Consider the following 27,238-nt stretch of genomic DNA (forward strand, 5'->3'; position numbering starts at 1 on the left):
TTTGTTGACAGAAATTGAACAGCTAGGACAACAGGCGGCCTTTGTACACGCTGCCTGGGTCAAAGGCAAAGAGGCCTACACGGCCGTGGTGGTCGACAGCCGGGGCGGGGTACGGGACGCCGTCACCATCTTCACTAAGGATTCCACGGTGGCAGAGCAAGCCGCGATTGCTCTAGCCTTCAGGAACCTTAAATGGTCTTTCATCTATAGCGATTCCAAAGCAGCAATTAAGAGCTTTGACAAAAGCTATGTCGCTGGGACTGCGGCTAAAATTATCGACTAGGTAGAAACTATCAAAACTGAAATCCGATGGTTTCCTGCACATGTGGGACAAGTGGACGAGTCTCGGCCCAACCTCAACGAGTTGACGAACGAACGACCTGGCACGAGGACTTGCTTGCCGTGCCTGTCAGAACCGAACCGACGGCCACTACCATTCCGGGGAGCATAATGATCACTTACTAACTTACAAAGACATCACTAAATATTACTACTTCGGGCGTAGGCAATTCCCACTGCCACACGTAAACCTGAACAGGGCTCAGGCAGTCACGCTACGTTGACGGCAAACCGGGACGTACTCCACTCCGTATTTCATAAATAAAATTCACCCCGAAAGAAAAATTAGGAAAGAATGTAACGTGTGTGATGGCATCATTCACATCATACACATGCTGGCGGGCTGTCCCGCGACTCTCGCCCACCCCGAAGAAAAATGGCTTTACTGGCACAAGATGATATCAAGCTCTTCATATCAAGATCAACTATGGGCTGTCCAGAGGGTCCACTATGACGCCATAAGGCTCGGCCTGGTGGTGCCGACGGGGACGCGGCCCGCCTCGGTCTGGAAAGACCGGGCTTCAGGACTCTAATAAAATTTTGTGAATGTATGAATGTACTTGTAGTAATAGGTATGTGTCACTCAGTCGGTGCGGCCCTGCAATGAACCTTTTCGATGCCAACTTGGAACACTTAGTATGCGCCAGCTGCTCCGCGTGCTCTTGAATGAACATCTTTGACGCCAACTTGAGTAACTAATTAATTGCCAATGGGAAAATGCCGCTCTACAATGACGAAAAAAGATCCCTTAGGTTTCTCGGATGCTGACCGGAATCAACCCCACGTGATAAGGGTTTCTTAGGGATAGCAACCTGTCACATCAGTAGGCTGCGCTACAGATGCACTGCGTACGTGGCGCTTTTCAATGAACGCCTTTGTCGCCAACACTTTATCGAGCTACGCCATCAATCGAGTGAATATGTGCCTCTGTTCAATGAACATTCAATGAACCTGTCGCCAAATTGGGTTACTGAGTATGTGCCGTTGAGTGTGTGGCCAAGCGAAGGAACAGTCCTCATCGTCGGCAAGCACGCTTCTTTTCTCGGAGGTCACTCGCGGACTTCTCAGCAGTGCCACTAACATAGCGCAGCGTGTACAGAAGGAAGCGCGAGTGAGGGGCCCATTTGCCGCGCGGCGCACTTCTCAGCGTTTGCATGCACCCGCGCTCCGTCCATTTCGGATCCGTCCATTCCGACCATTTCGCAGGCTTCGCGGTGGCGGCGCTAGATGGCGCCTAGTGTCCTTAGCAAACCTTAGTAACTCAATCCAGCCATAATGAAGCACAGAGCGCTATGGGGATACAATAGGTACGAGGTCCTCCGAGGCATGTGAAAAGGTGTAATGGTTCCAGGACTTACTTTTCGAAATGCAGTTGTTTACTTTAAATTAGGGGTACAATCAGGACTCGACGGGAACCAAAGGCCAGTGGGTCGCCTCGCATTGGGCGCTCACGGGAAGACTACAAATGAAGCTGTGCAGGGTGATATGGGCTGGACTAGTTTTGAAGTGAGGGAAGCTCGCACTAAAATTGAGTATGAAGAACGGCTGAGGAATATGGAAGAAAGTTAATGGGCTGGGAGGGTGTTCAGGTATCTGTAAAGGAAAAACATTGATTCGCAGTAGAGGAAAAGAACTAGGAAGTTACCAGCAAGTATGCGGCCTGTATGGTGGGCAACACAGCAACAAAGAAGGTCAAGCGGAAAATCAGAGAGGCTGAAATAATCTCATGGGTTCCAGCAATGGAAAAGAAACCTGCCATGAGTAACTACTTAAGAGGAAAAAACGAAATCAGGAAAGAAACCATTTACGAAAACTCAAAGGGAAGCTCATTACTTTTCGAAGCGAGATCGGGATGCCTTAGAACACGCACCTATAAAGCGAGATATAAGACGGAAGAAGAAGCATGTGCTTGCTGCGGTAAAGTTAGGGAAACGACGGAGCATGGTTTATTAGAATGTGAAGACGTCTACCCAGCGGTCGATTTAGGCACCACTGGCCTCCTTGAAGCCCTTGGGTTCAGCGGGAGCAGTGGTAAAGCAAACATGTCCGTAATAGGCATTAATAAGAGGCGATTGGAGGATTGCTGCAAGAAAAGTAGGGAAACGACAGAAGACGGAGACGTACAAAAGCGCAGTTCGCAATAGGGGATCAGAAAATTTGGGCGTGGTAGTTCATAGTGTTTTTTTTTCTTTTTTCATTGTTTAACCTTGGTAGGACATTAGGCAGTATATTAGCAAAAGCTTCGTGGCGCAACCCACCGCCCCGTTCCAAAGGGGACGCTCATAACATCCATTCAAACCAGCAATGCTGGTACTCAACCCTGACATTTCAGAAGTTTTTTCTTTATGCTATACAGTTATGCTTCCAAGCATATTTTGGCAACAAATGCGCACCACCTTGATTTCAGAGTGATGCAAATAAATATTCATGCATAGCCATGATATCCTAGCTTTCCTGCAGAAATACACTGGTGCGTCCTGGCGCTGTATATTTCAGGTGTAAGAGAGCGAACAAGCAGCGAACAAAGCGGATCGTACTAAGGTGACCCATATATAGGAGCCTTATATATTCTAAGCCACATGCAAAGTTGCTTTCAATGTTCTCAATGACCGCATCTAATTTGTCATGTTATTTAATTCCGCACGATGGTGCAATAATTTGCGTAGAATGCTGAGAAATGCAGAAATGAATGGAAGATTACTTGTGGTGCGTAGATTTGAATAGTATATGGGAATGCATACCCAATTTGCGACTATGCATGCTTTCTTGTGGAACAACTTTGTGTTTGTCACGAAAGCTCAGCCACTGAGGCCTTTTCACTGCAAATTTGTTTCATCTCCTTCACAGCGCTCAGGGGGGCAACCGTTCTCTGGTTACTCGAATGAGTGAAATAACATCCACGGTTCGAAGAAAACCCGTCTCGTCGGCAAAGGTGAACAAGGCTCCTGTGGTGGGGCCGAAACATTGTTTTTTTTTCCTTTTTCAATGATTGGTCGGCGCTCTTTATTTCCTGCCACGAGTAGTGGCTCTATGATAATAAAACACACTAATCCGGCCAATTTACGCCAAAGCCATTGAGCATTAGCCACAAAGCTGCATTTAATGTAAAGTACGTTGTTTAGTATGAAACATGGCAACAAATGTTCTCTTACTTTCTTTTGCCGCCCCCTTTCACATAACGTGAGATTACTGAACTCATTACGAAGCTTATTCACTTGATAACCTGGCTTTGATTTCAGACAAAGTGGAGGTTTTCGCCACCTGTTTATGTTATGTTGTGTATTATTTCATTTCCTAAAATGTGACTGCCCATTATCTCGCTCAGTTGTCATTGCGTAAATAACACCGAACACTAAGCCCATGCTCAACTTACTCAGATAACCTAAGTAGAGGTTACAATAGTTCGATGACCCTGTGCATCCAGTAGAAGCTTAATTTTCATATAGGGGAAAGGAATCAAAACAGAACACGCATGCGTGATTCTGGCAGCATCAAATGGTCGCAAATCGACCATCCTTGTTTGTTGCCATGGCTTGGAGAGGTAGCATGCCTGTCATGTGCCTGCTTAGTTTTTGTGAACTTTTGTAATGCGTTGTACATTTTTTTGGTGCTGTATGAGGTGTGTCTAATTATTAAAGGGAAAATGACACGTCCACCGTAGCGCCGTAGCACCCAATCGTAGCATTTGCTACGATTGGGTGAACAAAGGAACCAGTGGAGGTTTCCTTTAAAGCAAATGATACGATTGTGTAGACGTCTCATTTTCCCTTTAATTGCTTCTCTCCACCTTGCGGCTTTCCGCAGAACTATTACGTCAAACGGTTGCCTTTGCTTCGAGTTGTTGACAAGTACGACTTTGCCCTGGCATTTCCTAGCCGCCTGGTTAGCTCAGAACGTAGAGCGGCTGCCCCGAAAGGCGGTGTTCCCAGTTTGGAGTCCCGGACCAGGATGAATTTTTCAACTGCGAGGGTTTTCTTGGGAGGAACCCGTATGGGCTTCCTTTGTAGCAAATGCTACGATTAGGGGGACGTCTCATTTTCCATTTAATAATTACTTCTCTCCACCTTGCGGGTTTCCGCAGAACTATTACATCGAGGTGTGTCTAAGCAGTGAAGGGGCAGAAGATTGGACACATGGCCAGCAAGGAAAAAGGCAATTATGTGATTTCACTCGAAGTAAGCGGTGTTGATATCAATTTGAACTAATATTTGCGTTCGTGTAAATATTCTGGAAAACATCTGATGAGTATCTCTACATAAGGTGACCATTATACCAACGTATTGGTTTATGCCACTCAGAACGAAAAGATTCACTACCTTGCTATACAAAGTTAATTGCTTATGCGCAACATTTTTAAACATTGTAAGAACGTCATCCATGACTATTAATTTTCTTTATGAGTAAAGGTTCTGTTTCGTTCGGAAAGATTACAAGCAGCAAGCGCTAACTTTCTAAAAAGGCCTCTTTTATGCCTGAGCACACCTATGGTGATTTTGCATATATAGAAGAAAGGAAAACGTACATCGTGCATAAAAGTATTTAAAGCACACTCTTAAAATTGGCAGAGTTCGAAGAAAAGTCGCAGTTTCGCCTGAAAGACGAAGTATAGATCGCGATAGCAAATTAGTAGACGGCGATAATAAGTTACAATATTACCTTTATCGGCTATATAAACTTGTAAACAGTCGCTTACTAATTAACAGGTGCGCGCACAGGCAAACACGCGCACATAACACTCAACAATCGCGGGAAGTCGCTGTCAAAATGCTGGCGTAATGAAGCCCGGCAGCAGCAGCGAGCGAAGGGACCTTGTGCTGTCAATCGCTTCAACGCAGAATGAGAAGAGAGAAAACAGCACACGCAAAGTTACGAGTCGTCGGCCCTCCTAGACTCTGCCCCGAAAGCAGATCGCTTTCGAGATAAAGCCTGCGCGACCGCTCTCGTCCGCGGCGTACGCAGGCGCTGCCCAAGTACAGCCCCCCGTCCCCCACCCTACCTCCGGTTTCCTTGAGCGCAACGGAAGACGGCGCGCTTCCTCCCCGCTTTCGTCCCTAGCGCACGCGAGATTCAGCCGCGATCCTCGGCTCACCCTCGCACATACAGCACACGGCGCGCCGCAACGGTGTTATCGCTTTTGGATTTTATACAGAACGTCACCCGCGGCGCGCAACCACAGTTGACGCGCTCTGTCACAGCGCAACGCACGGAAGTTGCCCTAATGTAGCTATTGTTGCTCCCCTCTCCGAAACCACCGGCTCGATACTTTCGAAGTTGTGAATCCAAGAGCGGGTCATCAGTGTGAGTAACACAGGTTAATGCTGGCCATTCAATTAAACGTAATTTAAAACTACGCTGGTAACTAAATTCGTAAAGCGCGCTAGGCGCACCTGTCTGCCATATGAGATCACAAAAAAGGCGTAGGAAAGGCGGTTAGTAATGTTTTCTTACGGGCTACATGATGAGGCATTCTTTGTAGCACTATCATAGCGCATAGAAAGCTTAGGAAAAACAAGAAGGGACAGAACAGCTCTCTGTTCTATGCTTTTCACGTAGTTAAGCATTGGAACAGTTGCACCGATTTATTGGCCTTTTTCTCTCATCACATGTCACATACTTATACAACGCGGCACAGTACAGCATTATTTCATATCACTATGACAAACAGCCTCCTACATGCAGGTACAGTTGCGGTGGCATTAAGGCACCCTCTTGTGACTGGGTATTTTTCCGTATGTCTGAGTGAGATGGCTTAGAATTATCGGCAATTGTTGCAGTACTTTCAGGCGCCAGTCTGCGCCCGCGATGCTACCGTTACAGACCTATCACAAATGTTGCCGGCTGACGACTATAGAGCAGTAGGCCCGACCGAGCAATCGCCGTTTGTTTCCTAGGAAAGGCCTGCTACACTGCAGCTTCTCTCGCACAGAGTCGTTACCGTACTCGGTTTGCGAACTTTTTCGTCATCTCTCTGGTCACAGGGACAGCCACTGCACACTGCAAAGCCAGCACCGGGTAAATAGACGAACTTGCACACATGCATCGCAGCCCTGTTCAGCTCGTCCTTGGGAGACCATTTGCGCCGCTTGGAGAACCTTTCAGCCACGCAGACGCTGAGCCACAGCAGAAAGCAAATCAATTGCAGCAACCCACACAACTGGAAGACGGCATCGTAAGAGCCCATTCGATCTCGGAAGTACCCTGAAAGAAAAACACCGTGCAGGCGTATTATTTGAGTTCCAATTAAACGTTTATATTTGCGCTTGCGCAGCAGAATTCGTGATTTGCAGTCAGCCTCTACAATTTGTGCAAGAGCATGCTTATCAACGACAATCACTCCCTGCAGGCATGATCATGAGAACGCCATTTTATATATATTGAAAAAAAAAATGGGCAGAACACGCTCTTCTTCGTGTCTCTCCATGCAAGCGCCGACTTTCTTAGTTTGTAAAACGGTGGATTGAAACAAAACGCGACCTATGTACGATGTGCCGGTCTGGTATTTTTAGAGATTGCGATGCCAATTTGGTTTCGGGCCCTTGAATGATATATTATTATTATTGGTTTGTGGACACAAATGCAACGTGCATACCTAGAGGCTTCCATAATTACCATTCCTACACTTACCAAATGTCAGCGTATGTAATACAGCGTTCTGATACCGACGAGCACTTTAGAAACGCTATTCCTCTTCCTTCCGGCCACGTGCTACTTCAGTACGCTAAATCGCTTAATACTATGCGTTTTCGTCATAAATATTGTGACTGAACTAAATGTACATGTTGCGCACATACTTTACTCAAAACACCACTGTCAATCGGGCCTGACTTGATATTCATCAGAGTTAAGGGTGAGGAAATGGCTGCAGAATATGCCGTCCGAATAGAGTACGCCAGAAGGAAGTCGATAGTGGTTAGCAACGGAGTGGGGCGAACAGGCAAGAAAGCTTGAATTTAAAATGGTTTGACATGCGTACGGGAGGCATTACCAAACCATTACCGGCAGCTTACTGCTATTATTGAAAAGTAAACTGTCATCGCGATCTTCCGATATAGCATGAAAGGCAAAAACTTGTAGGTCAACAAGAAGCGCGAGAAACATGTAAGGACGGCGCAACGAGTGTTGTAAAGAAAATTAATAGACACAGCTCTCATATGTAGGGTTGATTGGAAAGCAGTGTAATCAGAAAGCAAGCGTGGTTAACTGATTGTTAACGGATTGATAACTAGTTGACATAAAGAGGCAGGGATTAAGCTGTATGAGGTATGTGATGTGTGGAGGACCTACCGATCTAATAAATGTTACGGAAAGAATGCCAAGGGAAGGCGCGCGTACTCACCGACGGCAAGGAGCTAGGTGGAGTGATGAAAATAGGATATGTGCAGGCATTAAAAGTGTGCCCATCTTGCGCAAGACAGGGGTAGTCGGAGGTAACTGGGCCTTCGTTGTAGAGCGGACATATGTAGGATGTTGATGACGACTGAAAAATGGGCGGCGAGCAATCCCGATTGTGTCTGATTGTGCCTTTGAGCTCAGTGACGCAGCAGCGGGGGGCGAGCCAACGGGGCCCTGAACTTTGGGTGCCACATAACAGTAAGTTTGCACAACCGTAATAAAAAAATATTTTCCCTCTTTCTCTTCTTCTTGAGTGCGTATTTTTAATCAACTATACATTGATAGTATTACAGAAATAAACATTTCTACCAAAATTCAAAAAATTCGAAGCAGTTAGCGCTTGTCTACGTCCCGTGTAGTGTCGTTGAGCGGAAATACGGGCGTGAAGTAACGGAGTGGACAGGACAGAGGCTCACTTGCAACTGATGCTTAATGAAAGTTTTTCCAGGGAGCGAGGGGCAGCACATGCTCAGTGATTGATACAAAGCTCAAGCATAATCACATGCAAAAAATGCTAACACCGAAGGAGATATCTAATTTCTTTATCCGTCAAGGCAATTGACGGAATACTGACACACGTGGCAGATGGTGCGTATATCTGGCGAGCCTCAATAATTTCTTTCGCCAGTCTGCCATTAGACTTGTTTAAAATGGATGCATTTCTAAATAATGGAGTGCAACCGCAATCTTTGATGTGTGCAGGTAGGTAGGTGCATACCACCCGCACACATCAAACATGGAACAAAATACGAAGTCAGCGACACCAACGCCTGTCTGCTCTACCGAGCACCGCAGCAAGACCATGGCTGGCCGTTCCTCAAAACCACCCTATAATCGCCACTTGCAGCTTCACAGTAACCGCAAGGGCTGAAAAATCAGTGATCGCTTCACTTCTCTTGCTGACTTACCCGCAATTCTGCTCGCCAGGCACATTCCACACATTGGCAGAGCAGGAGGGGGTTGACAGCGTGCGATTACTTTGATGGGTACCTGATTCAGGTAATCGTCAGGTGCACCTTGTTCCACCCTAATTTCAGCTGCCGTTCTACGACTCCCGACACGCAGCATGAGCTGCTCTAAGCCGTGTAGGGATCTTTGTCCACGCGCACGTTGCCCGCGACGGACCCCGTGCAGGCGAGGAGAACTCCCATCCAGAGGCATGACGCAGAGGTCTAAGACACATGACCATATAAGCGGTTTTATAATCTGCATGAAATCTTGGTTTTTGTTTGTTTCGCTTTGAAGTGGAATGCACAGAGCAAGAGTGCGTACTTCTTTTTTTTTTTTATAATGGGCGAAAGCACAAGGAGTAATATATTTCTCTATGTTTTGTGCAGAAGAGCCCTCTAGTGTTGAGGTTACTAAATATACGTGAAATGTAATGGATACAAAGAATGACGATGGCAACAGCTCACTTACCTTAAATATAAACGTCCAACAGCATGGCGGACTTGCACGGCTCTCATTCTCATACTGCACGGCTCTCATATTGCTATTTACGTCGACCACTGAACTGCTTCCTGCGTGATCGCTGAGCCGTTTTCATGCATGCACACAGGAAAACGGCTAATTCAAAAGCTATATTGCTCCGGCACTAGAAGCACTGTTAACGTTGCTTTCCTGTGTGCCCTTTTAGGTCACATGAAGTCGTAGGGCTCTATGAATGCGCACCTGGCCCTTAACTGAATAATATATCAGTCTCAGTATTGCAACCACCAACACAAGACCTCGAAAGACCCACTAATTGAATGAAGAAATGCGAGAACTGATGAATCGTAGGAAGGAAGTTTAATGAACACTTACCTATGAGTGGTGGTTTGGCAAATGCAGTCAGCCCTGTCACTCCCGTGACAAGGCCATAGGTAAGCGGCACGCGATCGACGCCCAGGAATTCTGCTATCAGCACCGAGCACATCACAACCACACATCCTACGTACAGTCCAATACAGCTGGCGAGAGCGAAGATGGTGCCGTACGAACTCACGTGAGGGAGCAAAAACATAACGATAGTGATGGTAAGCTTAACGAAAACCAACATACAGACTCTCGATAGTATGTCTCTATCGGCTATGCTGGGAAGCAGAAGGCGAGCAGCAAGGTCTACCAAGGCAGTGATCGATGTCATGGTGACAGCGCTTCGCACGGCAATACCTTTGCCGACGGCAAAGTCTACGAGCAGAGAACTGTAGCAGTCGAACGTGAAACTGTAGCACAAGAACGTGTACAAGATCAAGTAGAAGATTGGCTCCTTTACGACAGTCAGACTGTGGCGTAGTGAACCAGGTTCAGGACGCTTCTTGAAGTTTTTGATCATTTCCACTGCGTTCGCAACTGAACCGAAGAGACCACTCATGGACGCTCGCCTGGACATGAACTTTATGGTCATGGGCTCATCAGGTGCAATCAATGTTGTTTGGGTGGTTTCACACCTTTGAAGATTGCTGTTCTGTTTAGGCTCATCATCAGTAGAGGCAATTTTCTGGCCTTCCTTTGCTGTGTCGTAGGTTTTTGGCGCATTGCCGGGACGCATATTGGTTTCGCATGTTTTCGAACCACTCGGTGTAGCTGTAACACTGGCCCTGCCACCATCACAATGGTGGCTGCTCTTGTCACTGTTGGTGACAAGTGTGCATGGCCGCAGCCAATCTGGCTGGCGGACGAACAGGGTAAAAGCTGTGGCGTTTAGCGAGATGGCTCCGAATAAAAAAATGGCGCTTCCGAAGCCATACATCTCTGTAAGAACCTCCATGAGCATGGGGAAAACGAAGAACGCCAAGGACGCTCCAGCGAAGTTCAGGCCCGTAGCGAGGCCCTTGTGTATAATGAAGTGCTGCACCAGACACATTGGCTGACTCATTATGACCATGCCAGCACCAATCCCTGAAATGAGACAATAGAAATCTGTCATTGCGGTTGTATTGCTTGAGGGTGAGCGAACAGTGGTTTTTCAGACCAAATCGAATACGAATAGAATCGTACCAGGGGTGAATCACATGGATTATCGAATAACTTTCGAATAGTTTTCGAATAGTAGTTACAGGGTTCTCATTTTGCTATTCTTAATGTTAACAAGATTCTTTCACTATACAGAACGTTATGAAGCATTGTTTATTAAAAACACAAATGGAGCATTAGAATAAACAAATTAGTTTATTCGCATGCACCGGACTCTTCATAGAGCGCGAATAATCCTTGTATAGCCTGTAAAGCATGGCTACCTAAGCGACGTAGCCTGCTCCACAACGCAAGATCTCATGTTCCATGTCTACGTATATATGGCCACGGGGGTGAACATTTACTGGAATTTTGCTCCAAGTTTGTGCTAAATTGTGTGCAGTTGATGTTTCAACATATTCGAAAAGTATTCGAAAAATACTCGCGTTTACGAATAGTGGATATTGGGTTCATTATTCGAAAGTTTCGAAGTTTCGCACAACCCTGGTATTGTTAACATTTTGTTTATAAAAAATTACTATACAGACGCCTCTTTCAAGGCATCGAAATGAAAAGGCCACTTCAGCGTAATAATTATTAAACAGGGCCAACATAAATTTCTCTGCAATCTAAAAGAGTTTTGATCATCCTCTGTAAGGCTTCCGATAGTGAGAACGAGGAATCCGACTGCGAGACGTGCTTCACAATGTAAAACACACAAATCATATCCTTATACAAAATATTACTTGCCCGGAATTAACAGTTTGGTGGCTCCCGTGACATAAGCATATTAATGATGTACGAAGTTGTACGGTACAAAAAAAAAGCTGTCCAGTAGCAATTAGACGTAATTACTACGGATATGGAATTTTGAATCGCAACATATTAAACTAAAGCTTTTTGCCCGACACATCAAAGTATAAGAACTATGAGATGCGTAAAACAATAGGAACCAAGAAGTGACGTTTATGTTTAATGAAGCCGTACGGGACAAATTACAGTTTACCGTGTATGGCACCAAGCGTCACGGTGAGTACGGCTGTGCTGGTTGCGAAGGATGAAAGGATGAGACCAACTGAAGCCATGATGCTTCCCGCAATGGCCACCGGCCTCACGGTGAAGCGCTGCGCCAGTGGTCCCGAGAGCACCCCTGCGTATTTTATAAAAGTCAGCAACGGCACAAACGGCGCGTGAAAAGTTTGCGTGGAGCTTCTACCACAGCCGCTTACGGCGTCAGTCGATGCAAGTATGGAAACTTTAACGTGTGTTTTAAAACAGCATTCAGTCTCGAATTTTCTGTGTCAGCCACAGAGTTTCCAACTATAGTTACTAGAACGAACTCTAGAGTAGCGATCATTGATCGGAATGACGGTTCGCGCGCCATTTTGGCTAATATTCTGGTTTGTGGATCGATATTATGTGGCTTTGTTTACTGGGCTTTATCTCCCTTTATTTGTTTAAATTTCGAAGTAATCTCGCTTTTTCAAGCTTGAAAGGCAATAAAACTCTGCGCACATGAATAATCACTGCCAATAGCAGCCTTTATAACATTATATCTCCTTCAAAACGATTAGCCCACAAAGTCACCAATCCGTTTGAACAAGAAGAATGATATTTAGGCAAATTCATATACTAGCCATCATTTCCATGTTGCCTGAACCACGAAGTTTACACGGGCACTATAACGTAAATTTATTGCAAGCATATTCCAAGCATCGGGTGGTGACCCGCAGTGCTGTCTGAAGAGCCTAATAAAACAGTCTTCTTGTTTATAGGAGGTAAATTTTATCTGCTTTCCAAACGAATAAAAGTGCCTACATTGAGCGATTTTTTCTTATCTGATTGGCTGACAACAAGCGAGGAGCATGCTGAGTTGCAGAGTGTTTCGATGGGGCCGAGCGAGCGCAGTGAACATAGATAACCGGATGAGGAAGTTTCCTACAATATACTAGCGGGAACTCTAGTATATTGATCTACCATGGGGATGATGGGAAGTACATGGATTTGTCTGATCTTCGTGCTTGTGAATTCAGACATTCCTGTAGCTTTGTTTATTATGCTTTTTATGCCTTCATTGTCCTAACTTTCAGAGAAATCTATACTCTTCGAAGTGCAGAAGACGCTGCGAACAAGCGCAATCGCTACTAATTGCGTCAATTGAGCTTGTCGAGGTGGACAAATCAAAACGTGCCAAGCGCGTCAAGGCACTGGCATGCATAAGGGCGTTTCGCGTCGCTTGTCGATGCTTGCGTCCGTGGCTTAATGATTTCAATATCAGTCTAGAGGCACTGTGCTCAAATTTTGCCGTCGGACAATTTTAATAATGTTTATTTAGTTATTTATGACGCAGTACAATGCTGAAAATTCATCATCATCATCAGCCTAGTTACGCCCACTGCAGGGCAAAGGCCTCTCCCATACTTCTCCAACTACCCCGGTCATGTACTAATTGTGGCCATGTTGTCCCTGCAAACGTCTTAATGTCATCCGCCCACCTAACTTTCTGCCGCCCCCTGCTACGCTTCCCTTCCCTTGGAATCCAGTCCGTAACTCTTAGGGACCATCGGTTATCTTCCCTCCTCATTACATGTCCGGCCCATGCCCATTTTTTTTTTCTTGATTTCAACTAAGATGTCGTTTACCCGCGTTTGTTGCCTCACCCAATCTGCTCTTTTCTTATCCCTTAACGTTACACCCATCATTCTTCTTTCCATAGCTCGTTGCGTCGTCCTCAGTTTCAGCAGAATCCTTTTCGTAAGCCTCCAGGTTTCTGCCCCATATGTGAGTACTGGTAACACACAGCTGTTGTACACTTTCCTTTTGAGGGATAGTGGCAACCTGCTGTTCATGATTTGAGAATGCCTGCCAAACGCACCCCAACCCATTCTTATTCTTCTGGTTATTTCAGTCTCATGATCCGGATCCGTGGTCACTACCTGCCCTAAGTAGATGTATTCCCTTACCACTTCCAGTGCTTCGCTACCTATCGTAAACTGCTGCTCTCTTCCGAGACTGTTAAACAATACTTTAGTTTTCTGCAGATTAATTTTCAGACCCACCCTTCTGCTTTGCCTCTCCAGGTCAGTGAGCATGCATTGCAATTGGTCTCCTGAGTTACTAAGCAAGGCAATATCATCAGCGAATCGCAAGTTGCTAAGGTATTCTCCATCAACTTTTATCCCCAATTCTTCCCACTCCAGGCCTCTGAATACCTCCTGTAAACATGCTGTGGATAGCATTGGAGATATCGTATCTCCCTGTCTGACGCCTTTCTTTATAGGGATTTTGTTGCTTTCTTTGTGGAGGACTACGGTGGCTGTGGAGCCGCTATAGATATCTTCCAGTATTTTTACATATGGCTCATCTACACCCTGATTCCGTAATGCCTCCATGACTGCTGAGGTTTCGACTGAATCAAACGCTTTCTCGTAATCAATGAAAGCTATATATAAGGGTTGCTTATATTCTGCAAATTTCTCTATCACTTGATTGATAGTGTGAATATGGTCTATTGTTGAGTAGCCTTTACGGAATCCTGCCTGGTCCTTTGGTTGACAGAAGTCGAAGGTGTTCCTGATTCTATTTGCGATTACCTTAGTAAATACTTTGTAGGCAACGGACAGTAAGCTGATCGGTCTATAATTTTTCAAGTCTTTGGCGTCCCCTTTCTTATGGATTAGGATTATGTTAGCGTTCTTCCAAGATTCCGGTACGCTCGAGGTTATGAGGCATCGCGTATACAGGGTGGCCAGTTTCTCTAGAACAATCTGACCACCATCCTTCAACAAATCTGCTGTTACCTGATCCTCCCCAGCTGCCTTCCCCCTTTGCACAGCTCCTAAGGCTTTCTTTACTTCTTCTGGCGTTACCTGTGGGATTTCGAATTCCTCTAGGCTATTCTCTCTTTCACTATCGTCGTGGGTGCCACTGGTACTGTATAAATCTCTATAGAACTCCTCAGCCACTTGAACTATCTCATCCATATTAGTAACGATATTGCCGGCTTTGTCTCTTAACGCACACATCTGATTCTTGCCTATTCCTAGTTTCTTCTTCACTGTTTTTAGGCTTCCTCCGTTCCTGAGAGCCTGTTCAATTCTATCCATATTATAGTTCCTGATGTCCGCTGTCTTACGCTTGTTGATTAACTTAGAAAGTTCTGCCAGTTCTATTCTAGCTGTAGGATTAGAGGCTTTCATACATTGGCGTTTCTTGATCAGATCTTTCGTCTCCTGCGATAGCTTACTGGTTTCCTGTCTAACGGCGTTACCACCGACTTCTATTGCGCCCTCCTTAATGATGCCCATGAGATTGTCGTTCATTGCTTCAACGCTAAGGTCCTCTTCCTGAGTTAAAGCCGAATACCTGTTCTGTAGTTTTATCCGGAATTCCTCTAGTTTCCCTCTTACCGCTAACTCATTGATTGGCTTCTTGTGTATCAGTTTCTTTCGTTCCCTCCTCAAGTCTAGGCTAATTCGAGTTCTTACCATACTGTGGTCACTGCAGCGTACCTTGCCGAGCACGTCTACATCTTGAATGATGCCAGGGTTCGCGCAGAGTATGAAGTCGATTTCATTTCTAGTCTCACCATTCGGGCTCCTCCACGTCCACTTTCGACTAACCCGCTTGCGGAAAAGGTATTCATTATCCGCATATTATTCTGTTCTGCAAACTCTACTAATAATTCTCCTCTGCTATTCCTAGAGCCTATGCCATATTCCCCCACTGACTTGTCTCCAGCCTGCTTCTTGCCTACCCTGGCATTGAAGTCGCCCATCAGTATAGTGTATTTTGTTTTGACTTTACCCATCGCCGATTCTACGTCTTCATAAAAGCTTTCGACTTCCTGGTCATCATGACTAGATGTAGGAGCGTAGACCTGTACAACCTTCATTTTGTACCTCTTATTAAGTTTCACAACAAGACATGCCACCCTCTCGTTAATGCTATAGAATTCCTGTATGTTACCAGCTATTTCCTTATTAATCAGGAATCCGACTCCTAGTTCTCGTCTCTCCGCTAAGCCCCGGTAACACAGTACATGCCCGCTTTTTAGCACTGTATATGCTTCTTTTGTCCTCCTAACCTCACTGAGCCCTATTATATCCCATTTACTACCCTCTAATTCCTCCAATAACACTGCTAGACTCGCCTCACTAGATAGCGTTCTAACGTTAAACGTTGCCAGGTTCAGATTCCAATGGCGGCCTGTCCGGAGCCAGGTATTCTTAGCACCCTCTGCAGCGTCACAGGTCTGACCGCCGCCGTGGTCAGTTGCTTCGCGGCTGCTGGGGACTGAGGGCCGGGGTTCGATTGTTGTATTCATATAGGAGGTTGTGGCCAAGTACTGCACCAGGGTGGCCAATCCTGCTCTGGTGAGAGAGTGCGTTACCGGTTCTGGTCACCGGGATCAGGCCGCACTCCAGGCCTGTTTGTGCAATTTTCTCAACACACGGTTTTTTTTTGTATTTTCCGGTGGAGAATTGCGCAGCACCGGGATTTGGATCACGGTCCTCTTGCACTGGAGACGGATACTCTACCGTCCCCGTAGGAGTTAAATTAAAAATTAATTTATGGGGTTTTACGTGACAAAACCACTTTCTGATTAGGCACGCCGTAGTGGAGGACTCCGAAAATTTCGACCACCTGGGGTTCTTTAACGTGCACCTAATTCTAAGTACACGGGTGTTTTCGCATTTCGCCCCCATCGAAATGCGGCCGCCGTGGTCGGGGTCCGATCCCGCGACCTCGTGCTCAGCAGTCTAACACCGTAACCACTGAGCAACCACGGCGGGTCCCGCAGGAGTTGTACGCCTCATTTAACCTACAGTGGTGCCCTATTTGATCAGTCAAGGTGGACCAATCTGAGCTCGGTTATACCGCATGGATGGCACTCGGCTAGAGAACCTGGTATTTATGACCTGCACATGTGAGGCCATACATATTTGAAGATGTATATCTTTCTTTTTTTCTCCACAAAGTCACCAAGCCGTTTGAAGCTAGAAGGACAAAGTTAAGGCTAATCCATGTACTTCCCATAATTTCCATGCTTGGTCAATCGTAGACGCTAGTGCCAAAGTTCGCTCTAGCAAATATGATATGAAGCTGTATGGTGCCGGCGTCTGTAACTTTTCGTTGCGGCGCGCAACGAAAAGTTAGGAATGTCGCCAAAATGGGTCCTCAACAAGAGAAAGGTGGCAGAGTGATGTCGTATACGTGCCGAAATGGCTTGATAAGGGGATATTTCCACGCAAGAAGTTTATTATACGTGAATAAATCTGTGCTCGCTTGCAGGTACGAAAAGCCAAAGCCTGAGCAATCGGCGGGCAGCCATCCTCCATTTAATTCGGAGCGGGATAGCTTCCGGATACTCTCAAAAATACTCAGTTGTGTTCAGCATATTAATGCATCTTTAACGCTTACACGGCATTTTGACACGGTGAGTTCTGACGCTGTTGTGGCGCCGTGTGGGCGCAGCCCGAAGACGTTTGACCAATTGCAGAGGGCTGATGGCGAAAAGGCGTTGAATCAGTAATATCTATTAAGAGGAAGCTTTAGCTCGGGAGCTCCTATCTAAATGCATGTAAAAGGAGCATTCGTTTTTCTCGGCAACCAGTGCACCGAATTTGGCGAGATTTGTTCCATTTAAAAGAAAAGCTTAATATACAGTGACTTCTGGTTTCAAATTTTCCATCTAAGTTGTCAATTTTTTTATTAAAAATTGGCGAATATCAAAAATTTTCAGGAAACGAAGCTATCAAGTTATATCAGTACATACAGCTGCCCAGCTGCGCAGTTTCCATCCTATTTCATTCAGCGGTAATCAAGTCCATGTCTGAGTGCGCTTGGAAGCACTCCTTGCCTATAGCGGGTGATATAGAATAAAATAATTATTCGCTTAGAGACTGCGATCTTACCACCTTGTTCTCTTCTGCTGACTCCCAGTTGCCTGCACTTAAAACACTCCAGTTACGATCCGTTTACCATAACTACGATCCACCTCCTGTTCTCTGATACGTTATGAAGGGCGCACGCTGCAGTAATGTGGGTAGTGATGCGTTTAATTAAGTGATGTAAGTCAGAGACCATGCACGAAGCGAAGTTGATAGCACTTTGTGATTGGCTGCATGCTCTGCCTGCGGAGTGCATGCGCGTGTGAAGATTCCAACGGAGGTATGTCAACTCTAGTGTTTCGTGAGTTTTGAACAAAAGTTAGCTCTTTTGTAGCGTGTCCACGTTCAGTCCTGTGGCCTGTCAGGATCATCAGCAGAATCAGTTTTCTCTTTGTGGAGAAACTCTGAAAAAGCTGCTACTATTCACGGAGATTTTTGTGGAGGTATCAGAACAACAGGAAAATTACTCGTTTAAGTACTTTTATGCAAGTTAAGCTCTGTGCGAAATGTATTGCAACGTAAAGCTACATGAAGATATTAGGGGGGTACGAGGGAAGCAAACCCTCAGACGAGCGGCTCGCTGTCTACGTTTGTGCAGCAGTAACTTCACCAACGCGACTCACTTAAGCTTACCGGCACACATTACGAGTACAATGGTCAATATGCATCTACCATCTGAAGAATCGCGAACATATATTGCTTGAAGTTTTTTTCACAGCAAGATCATACACCTCAGTTATACATCATTCTGAAGAGCAGCACGAATTAAGAGTCTCAAATACTAACTTAAATTTTAAATCTGTTATTGATTATTTATAATTGTGTTGCAGTTTCACGGGCTATTGGTCGCTGGCATAATTTTCCCAAAGCATTGCTGACTTTTTACATACAGCAGTTTCTCAATGGAAAATCAGCGTTCTAATTGGGTAGGTTTTTATTTGGTTTACTTCTAGGATTTGTCTACCGAAAGCTGGATGCAGCTAAATTTAGTTGCAATTTTAGAGTTCTGGAACGACTCGTCCTTCGTAAATAGCACTGTACGTTTTAGGATTTTTCGTTTTAGATTTTTCCAAAACGATTTGAAGGAGCGACCAAATTTTGTACAGTTCATGCTGAACCGTTTCATCAGAGAGACATTTTCGTGACAATCCCTCCCTACCACGCCTCTCTAATACATGCATTATTGCATTTTGCAGAAATACATGAAGTTCAGTTCTTCACCTCACAAGTGCGCTGGCGTTTGCCGGGTGATCGGCGCTGTCTTACCGGAAGCCTGGATCCCTGCGGCCATCATGAGTACTGGCCATGCTGCGTCCCTCCGGCTCGTTTGCCACTTTTCCTGGATGGCCACGAAAACGAAGCCACCGGAGCGGACGGCGCAAGACGCAAAGAAGCTGGACAGTCCACACGCACCTGCGTTAGGCGTGTAAGTGCACTTCTTATTTCTGAACGACTCTTGCTGTCGTTATAGGGACACGAAAACAAAGAAAGACGACATGCCGCTTCTATCCGCCATTACAAACAGACGGAGAAGCCAGTAGACGAAGAGATTTCCCTGGAATTCTATCCCGAATAATAGGAAAACTAAAAGCTCACGTTTCTACGTCTCAGTTAAAAAAATGATAATTTGATCGCTAATTACTTGTGATGAAGTTACGCTCGCCATATTCGCGGGAAGTGAAATTCCGGGAAAAAGAACCACTTCGGCGTTAAGAATATAATAAGGATAACCTCTGGCTGCAAGAACGCTCGCCGCAAGAATGAGTAAACATGGGAAACCTAACCTGAAAACGTGAGAATAATGGCGAAGGAAGAGAAAAACATTGCTTTGTTGCACGGCGTGAAGGCAGCGCAGTCACGAAACCGCTGAAGCCTGGAAGTTGCTCGTATTTTGGTAAGACATGAACACATAAGCAATAACCACATTAGAAACTTAAGGGAAGGCAAATGTTTCTTAAGGGTAGATCCTTTTGTGCAGCCTTGAAACACAATATATGCCAGGTGTTTAGGTGCATCCTTTAGGAAGCGCTAAGCGCACCCTTTGAAACTTACCGTTGCAGCTGTACAAGTGTGGAGTAGAATTTTTAGCCTCTCGTAGCTCGCCGCGTTTCGCGAAATACCGAACGTGATCTGATAAAGCGTAAGGGAACGCTTAAGAGAAAAGAAACAAAAATCTAGATTTCTATGCTACGTGTAGTCATTCAGCAAAAGATATGTTGGAGTGCTGCCAACTCTAATGTAGAAAAACACTGCTCTGCTTCGTAAATGGTGGATACTCCAAGAAACTCACGGAAAGTTACGTAAACGGCAGTCGTCAAGATCTCTGGAATGAATGATTTACATACTGCGATAAGGTGCGAGATGGTGCACCTGCCGAATCAGGGTTTGCACTTTGCGAGAAGGTGGAAATTAAAGGCATAATATCGTGCTTGGCACCGGTTTCAGCGTTTCCCAATGAGCCCACAAATTTCACTCTGAGGTCACAAATGGCGAGGCAAAAATTTTGGATATTCTAACCTAACATAGAAGTGTTCCTATGTGCAATTCGAATGATTTTTTTCTTAGGCGAGAAAATTCAGCCTACAGCAGGATGCGCTTAACAAAGCTGTTTTCGGGTTTGTAAAGAGTAATATGCAGTCTGATCCATGATTCTTAAGAAGTGTTGCAGCTTCTAAGGAAAAATATACTTTCAAGAATCAATAGTTTGCAAGATATCGAAAACCGAGGAGGAACGTGATAGATGGAGGAGCGCAATATGGTGTAAAGATTATAAACGGGTACAAGAAAAGTGCGCAAGCGTTTTGATAGGCGTACCTATCTCCGTCAAAGACGGCCTCGTTACGGTCAGCAAGTTAGTTTTAACAGGTTAGCCGAGTGACCTCACGTGCGGTCGTTTTCAGTGGCCGCTGGCCGTAAAGGAAGAAACTAAAAAGAAAGCACTGTCGCTGTTTCTAAGTAGTGAGAGCAAGTGTGGGAGAGTGGGAAGGCGGAAGAGAAAAAAGAAAAAAAGAGGGTCTCTGAGGGCATTTTAGGCAGCGGAAGGTTAGGAAGCCTTCGCGGAACTGAACAGAACAGGCACTTATTCAAGAGGAGGGGGCAGGTGGGGTCCCCCCCCCCCCCCCCCCTTGAAACTAAGCTGCATACCCCTTCACCCACTCCACTTGTGCCATCACTGCTCACACACATTCCTAATGCGCCGCCACATCAATCTTGAGACTTGACAGCAATTCGGCGGTCAACATTTTGCTGCCTTTTACACTCCTTTTGGATGGCGGTAGTTATCGGCTTCTCCTGGGGTCTGAAGGCCAGTTTTCTCATTGATTCGGTGCCCGCGCGATTAACTCGACATGCGTTCAGATCTCAGCATCTATTGAAACGGTCGGTCATGCGCATCACTCTTGCTTCGTTAGCTGAACCTTCTTTGTTTAGACTGATCCAGGGACTCGGAAAGGAATTCATTTCGTAGTCAGTTGTGTTTTATGCTCGATGAACGATTCGCGGCTGGATACAACGCCAGCTGCGTTTAACTTTTCCTTTTGCTTCATTATTTCCTCGAGTGACGGCTCGCCGCGACGCTGGCAGATCCTCGGAATCGCCAAATCACCGCCAAATCTCAACGGTAAAACACATTGCTGCCTTTTCGACTTATTTTGGATGGCGGTAGTTATAGGCATCTCCTCGGATGTGAAGGCCAGTTTCCTCATCAATTCGCCCGCGCGAATAACTCAAGATACATTCAGTTGTCACCGCCTATTCAATGGTCACGCGCATCGTTGCTGCTTCGTTTGTTCAACCTCCTTCGTTTAGACTGATCCAGGGACCAGGAAACGGATTCGGTTCGTGGTCAGGGAGAGAGAGAGAAAGGCAAAGGAAATACAGGGAGGTTAACCAGAGATTATCTCCGGTTGGCTACCCTGTACTGGGGGAGGGGCAAGGGGATGCAATAGGTGAGAAAGAAAGAAAGTCAGCTAGTCTGTATTGCTCGTGGAACTAGTTGTGATGGGAGAAAACGCCAGTTGTGTTTAACTTTTTTCTTTTGCTTCGGTATTTCCTTGAGTGACGGCTCGCTGCAACGCTGGCAGATCGTCGGAATCATATGCCCGCGATATGGGTTAGACAAGGTGGAAAATAAGATCATAGCTGTGAGATACACCTTACTTCCTTTCAATTTTGCGGGCTTACGCGTCTTTATGGCAAACGGTGGGCATTATTCACATTTGTACTAGTAAAGGTACTCCCCTCCCCCCTGATTTGCACAGAAAAGCTACCTTGGGGTAGGCCTCCCCCCTTCCCTACGGAAAAAAATCTTGGGTACATGTCTGGAACAGAATTTATTGTAGTCGTAGGCAGCGTGCGTTTTTGGTTTTAGAAGAGCCGGTCGACAGGTCAGTACGCGAGTAGCGAAAAAAATACGAGTTTAAAGCATGACTTGATTAGCGCACGAACAGTGCATCGTGTAATTAAGAAGGTGTCAAAGTGGCGACACGAATTCTGGGGGCAATGGATGCGATAGTGGAAGGCAGCGGCTTGGTCTTTCATGGGACGTTAGCCTCCGTAGTTAGGCATAGGCGTCGTCACGGTGGTACACAGAAGTGGTGCGACCCTGTGTGGTGGAGGGGCCGAAAAAGTATTCTGTTGTCTAGGACGTTAAAACGTGTTGGTGGGGATCCTTAAGAAAAAAAAAAGAAAGAAAGAAGGAAAGGAAAGAAAATATTGAGAGCCATTCCATTCTATGAAGGTGGATGACCAGTGGAGCTCTATATATGGTGATAAATATGTTCATTTAAAAGAAGAGACATACCACAATAATTTTAGTTTTCTTTTACGATTCTTTTTCCTAAATTACACACTCAATGTATTTTTATTATTTTAACCTTCTTTTTTTGCTTTCTTTATTTATTATTTGGTCACCATGGTGACTACCGCTTTGTGATCGCTACAATATACGGCCAGTCGCTCTGTGGCGACACTAATTGTACTAGGCCAATGCGAGGTCCATACACGACCGACAACGCGTCGTGGGCACACTCATGTTTGTGTAACATTGAATGCCATATCTTTCCAAGAGAAACGCCACAAACCACTTTTCGACTGGCCGAGACACGCCGATGTTGAAATCACCCATACATACTATTGGAGTGGAGTGGGTAGGGGTGATCCAACCATATAGGTGCATTATGTGCGCCTGGAGCTTGCTGCACGATCTTCGTCCGCATTACGTGGCACCCGCCGTCGCCGCGCGCACTCGCGCCTCTGTTCACGATGGTGTTCTTCGTATGCGCGATGTTCTTCCGCAGTTCTCACCGCACGCGGCCTAGCCATGGCACAGTTGGAAGGGAACTTAGATAAGGTTGCGTGGTTTGCCCATAGACCCCGTGACATTAAACCGCAAGCCATGCTAAACAGCGTCTATTCCGGTTTTATGTTTTTCATTAAGATATTCTTTGTCAATTTCGTTGTGGCACTTCTCGCGATTAAATGCAGTTGCGGCAAATACGGCGATACGCTTTTGCTTTATGCTTTAGCTATTTTAGCTTTGCGGTGGCCGCCATCTTTTTTGCCTACGCGCACAAACCACCAAAACTTAGCGTATGACCACTCCGCTGTAAAAACGGACTAACAAATATGAGGGTTAAAGCAGAAAAAGCGGGAAAGGGTAGGTGTGCATCGGGAAAGGGCTCATGTGCTTGATATATCCGTAAAAGCGTTGAAGAGAAGAATGCATTCAGTGGTTGGGGAGAGGGGACGACGAGCACAAAACGGAGGAATTGCTGAGCCTAAAATCCACGTTAACTCGTGTCATAACGTGTTTTGTGCCTGTATTATTCATATGTTAATTTCAGTTTTATGTTAAACGTTTTAGCGGTTCTAAGTTGCCACAAGCGAAATCTATTTCTGTCGGTTGTAGGCATTTAAACTTGCGTATAAAATATGACTCCGCGTATTTCCGCTCGCGAGGTCAGCGGAAACTTGTAGTACATAGAACGTTGCTTTGTCGAATATGTGGCTATGGTCCTTGAAATAACTGGCTTTAGGTAAATTGCGTTTTTTGTATCGTTGAGTATTGCAAGAATATGTGGTCCAATCTCGCCAAAGTATTGTTTGTTACAAGTGGCACGCTCTAGACGGGAGATTTGGTTGCTTGACGTGCAGGTGAAACAAACTCGAGCTCACTCTGCAATGCCGGCACGCCTAGCGCTTCTCCTCCGTAGTGCTTAGGCAGAGTCATATAATTAAGTTTGAAGTTTGTTTATTTTCAGACAATCATGTATAGATTTTCCGTGGACGCTGGCGAAAAGGCAAATAAATGCCTGACAAAGCGCTCGCTACCCATAAGCACAAACACTCAGCAAGAATAATAAAAAAAAAGAGAGCAGTAAAAAAACAGCAATTCATAGTTTAAGGAAGGTAACAAAGTTGTGGGAACCACATATAACAGCAAGGATACGCAATATGTGTAAAATATGATGACTTCAAGGGTAATTATACGAACAGTAGACGATGTAATGAACAACACTGAATAGATGACAACAACAATTCCGTAAAACAAAGGTGATCATTTTCCTACATAGTCCGTCCCTACTGAAATGATAATAGGTAGGTATGCATAGTTTTTTTTTCAGAGCGTGGACAGTAGTGCTTCTTTCGATAATGGGCCATGAATTGGGGTGTTTGTGTAAGAAATCTGGTATTAGGTAATCAAGCTTGTGGGTGCCGTAGTTTGTGTGCAGCTTTTACTTTTTCTAAAACGTATGTCGCAAGTCGTGGCAGTGTTCTCTCCGGAGGTATTTATTTACGAAACCAGATGGATCAGATACTCTTTGATTATATATTAGAGTAGCTATTTTCTTATTGAATATATTACCAATACTCTTTTTAAATATTGAAGCTGTGTGACAATGGTATGGTTCACCTTCGAACGCACCTTATCGCATTCCACCAGCCAGACAAAACAGCTTGCTTACGTCAGCCTTATCAGACCGGCACTCGAATACGCCAACATAGTATGGTTTCCACATTCCAAAAACCACATTCATACGCTGGAACGCATACAAAGAAAAGCTGCCCGATTTATCTATAACCGTTTTAAACGCACAGATTCACCAACCGAACTTATTTCTCGCGCAGGCCTCGCTACCCTAGAAATTCGAGCCAAGGTTCAACGATTGAAGTTCCTATACTTGGTATTACACAGTGCGCTGAAATTGGATCCCGCCACTTTTTTAAAGTACAAGCTCACTAGACCGACTCGGCATAAACACGCTTTCACGCTAGAGGAATTTTTTTGTAACAACAATACTTATTTCTTTTCATTCTTTCCGCGAGCTGTGCGAGAGTGGAACTGCTTAAACCCTGCTATTACTGCCCAGCCCACACTAGAAACATTTACCAATCATCTAGAAGAAGCAATCGCAATCACAATTTAGTCTTTTAGTCATTTTATTTTTTTTTCTCTTCTGCAAGAGCAATTGTGTGAAGACCAGTGTGTTACTCAATAAATGAAAGCGTCGATGTTTTTCTATGCTAACTGCTTGTTTGCTCAGTGTTTGCTCACATTGTACTTCTTTGATGACCATATGCCGACTCCTGTAATAATCCCAATCGGGATTGACAGTATTGTGAAATAAATAAATAAAAATAAAAATAAATAAATAAAATAATACACAATACTCTTTTTTGGAGCATAAGTATGCTTTTCAGGTTCGTTTTTGCCGTGGTACCCCACAAAAATAAACAGTAATGTATGTGTGAGTGTACCAAAGTGTAGTACAGCTGTTCCTTTAACCACACTGGAATCAAGCTTCGAAATTTACGTATAATACCAATCCCTCGCGACACACTTGAACGGACAACATTTGTCTGCATAGACCAATCTAGGTACTCGTTAAAAAGTATACCAAGAAATTTGTATGGTGTAACTCGGTCGATTACTTCAATATGAAAATGAAGAAAGTTCTCGTCAGGAGCTGGCTTATTACGAGGTCTAAATATAACTTACTTTGTTTTTAGAGCGCAGCTCTTTGGCGTCCGTTCCTGGGTTTCGGGTCGTCGTCGGCGTTGTCGTCGGCCTCGTAACCAGCTCCGCCCCCCTTTCATCCCCCCAGCGCTAGCAGCGACCGACTGATACCGCTGGATGCCGCTGACGCCGCTAGAGAGTCAAGATAACGTGACTGCATAGAACACCGTCGCCGCCATGCAGAAAGAGAAGGAAAGGGTCCCCCCCCCCCCCCCTGTTCTTGTGTGGCGGATAGGGTGCTCTTCAGTTGCCGACGCGCCGGTTATTTCACGTAGGCCCCGGCGCGTCGACGAATACGTGACCACCTTCCCACGGCTAGACCTGGTTCTTAGCGCTGCGGAAGCGAGGGTATATATTGTTTGTGTCGGCATCGGCGGCGTTGTCCCTGAAACCAACTCCGCAGCTGGGGTTGACTCACTATCGGCGTCAGCGGCATCAGTCAGTCGCTGCTATCTCTTCCCTCCTCCCTTTATCGTGTTGTCCGCTTGCTGCGCGCGCTTCTGCCCCCATCGTTTGCCGCTGGGTGTACACGCCGCCCCCCTCCCCCCTCTTCCTGCGAGTCTCCGGTTGTCAAAGCGCCGGCTCGAACTTAATTCCTTTCTTCGCTCCTCCTCCAATGCAACCCCTGTGCGGTGGCAATCAGAGAGCCAGATCGGTGGCGGCGGATCTGTATATGTGCACCGCCCGAGCCGAAATTGCCGCTGCCGTTCGCCCTGTGCGGTGGCAATCAGAGAGCCAGATCGGTGGCGACGGATCTGTATATGTGCACCGCCCGAGCCGAAATTGCCGCTGCCGTTCGCCACTGCGAAATTATCTGCCAGTTCTTTCTGAGCCATGAGCGAGACGACCGATGGAAGTCCTCCGTCTGCTGCTGCTGCTGCTGCTGCTAAACGAGCTGCCAGAGCAGAGGCCCAGCGCCGTCGCCGTCAGAATCCAGAGGTGCGTGCCGCCGAAGCAGAAGCTTACCGTCGCCGCCGTCGAGATGATCCAGGAGTACGCGTCGCCGAAGCAGAGGCTAAGCGCCGCCGCCGAGAAGACCCTGCCGTTCGCGCCGCCGAAGCGGAGGCTCATCGCCGCCGTCGAGAGCAACCAGCAGTAAGCGAGGCTGAAGCAGAAGCTCATCGCCGCCGCCGAGAAGACCCTGCAGTTCGCGCCGCCGAAGCGGAGGCTCATCGCCGCCGTCGAGAGCAACCAGCAGTAAGCGAGGCTGAAGCAGAAGCTCATCGCCGCCGCCGAGAAGACCCTGCCGTTCGCACCGCCGAAGCGGAGGCTCATCGCCGCCGTCGAGAGCAACCAGCAGTAAGCGAGGCTGAAGCAGAAGCTCATCGCCGTCGCAGAGAAGACTCTACCGTTCGCGCGGCCGAGGCCGAGGCCAAACGCAAACAAAGGCTCGCAAACAGTCAGGGTGCAACAAATGCTTTCCGGCGACAGTTTACAGACAATCCGTTTGGAAGTGTGTGTGTCTTTGTTAAAGGAATACGTGTGAAAAATAAAAAAAAAATTCTGTGATAGCGCATACATGTGTTGCTCGATTTCTTTGCGTCAATCTATCGAAAAGGTGAAACAGCTTATTTGCTGCGCTCAAATTTCGCATTAGGAAGTAACGTAATCGTCGGTAATTTTTTTTTTATGTTTAATTGTAAACTGTTAACTTTAAGCCATT

General features: G+C 45.9%; 1 protein-coding gene across 1 annotated transcript; it reads right to left on the minus strand.

Moving 5' to 3' along the window:
* Positions 1-9,310: 9,310 nt before the first annotated feature.
* On the minus strand, positions 9,311-19,323 carry LOC126524459 (monocarboxylate transporter 9-like). Its single transcript, XM_055067083.2, has 3 exons — positions 18,825-19,323; positions 11,672-11,815; positions 9,311-10,611 (listed from the first exon to the last, which is right to left on the minus strand). The coding sequence occupies exons 1-3, from the start codon at positions 18,850-18,852 to the stop codon at positions 9,410-9,412; spliced, it is 1,374 nt and encodes a 457-aa protein (XP_054923058.2). The 5' UTR covers positions 18,853-19,323; the 3' UTR covers positions 9,311-9,409.
* Positions 19,324-27,238: the final 7,915 nt, after the last annotated feature.

This window comes from Dermacentor andersoni, chromosome 3, assembly GCF_023375885.2.
Source record: "Dermacentor andersoni chromosome 3, qqDerAnde1_hic_scaffold, whole genome shotgun sequence".
Taxonomy (NCBI): Eukaryota; Metazoa; Arthropoda; class Arachnida; order Ixodida; family Ixodidae; genus Dermacentor; species Dermacentor andersoni.

Excerpts from the sequence above, each read along its gene's own strand:
- LOC126524459 (XM_055067083.2), bottom strand. The coding sequence starts at position 18,852 with ATGATGGCCGCAGGGATCCAGGCTTCCG. Across the intron at positions 11,816-18,824 it reads CGCAGGGATCCAGGCTTCCG|GGGTGCTCTCGGGACCACTG; the intron begins GTAAGACAGCGC and ends TAAAATACGCAG. Across the intron at positions 10,612-11,671 it reads GACGCTTGGTGCCATACACG|GGATTGGTGCTGGCATGGTC; the intron begins GTAAACTGTAAT and ends GTCTCATTTCAG.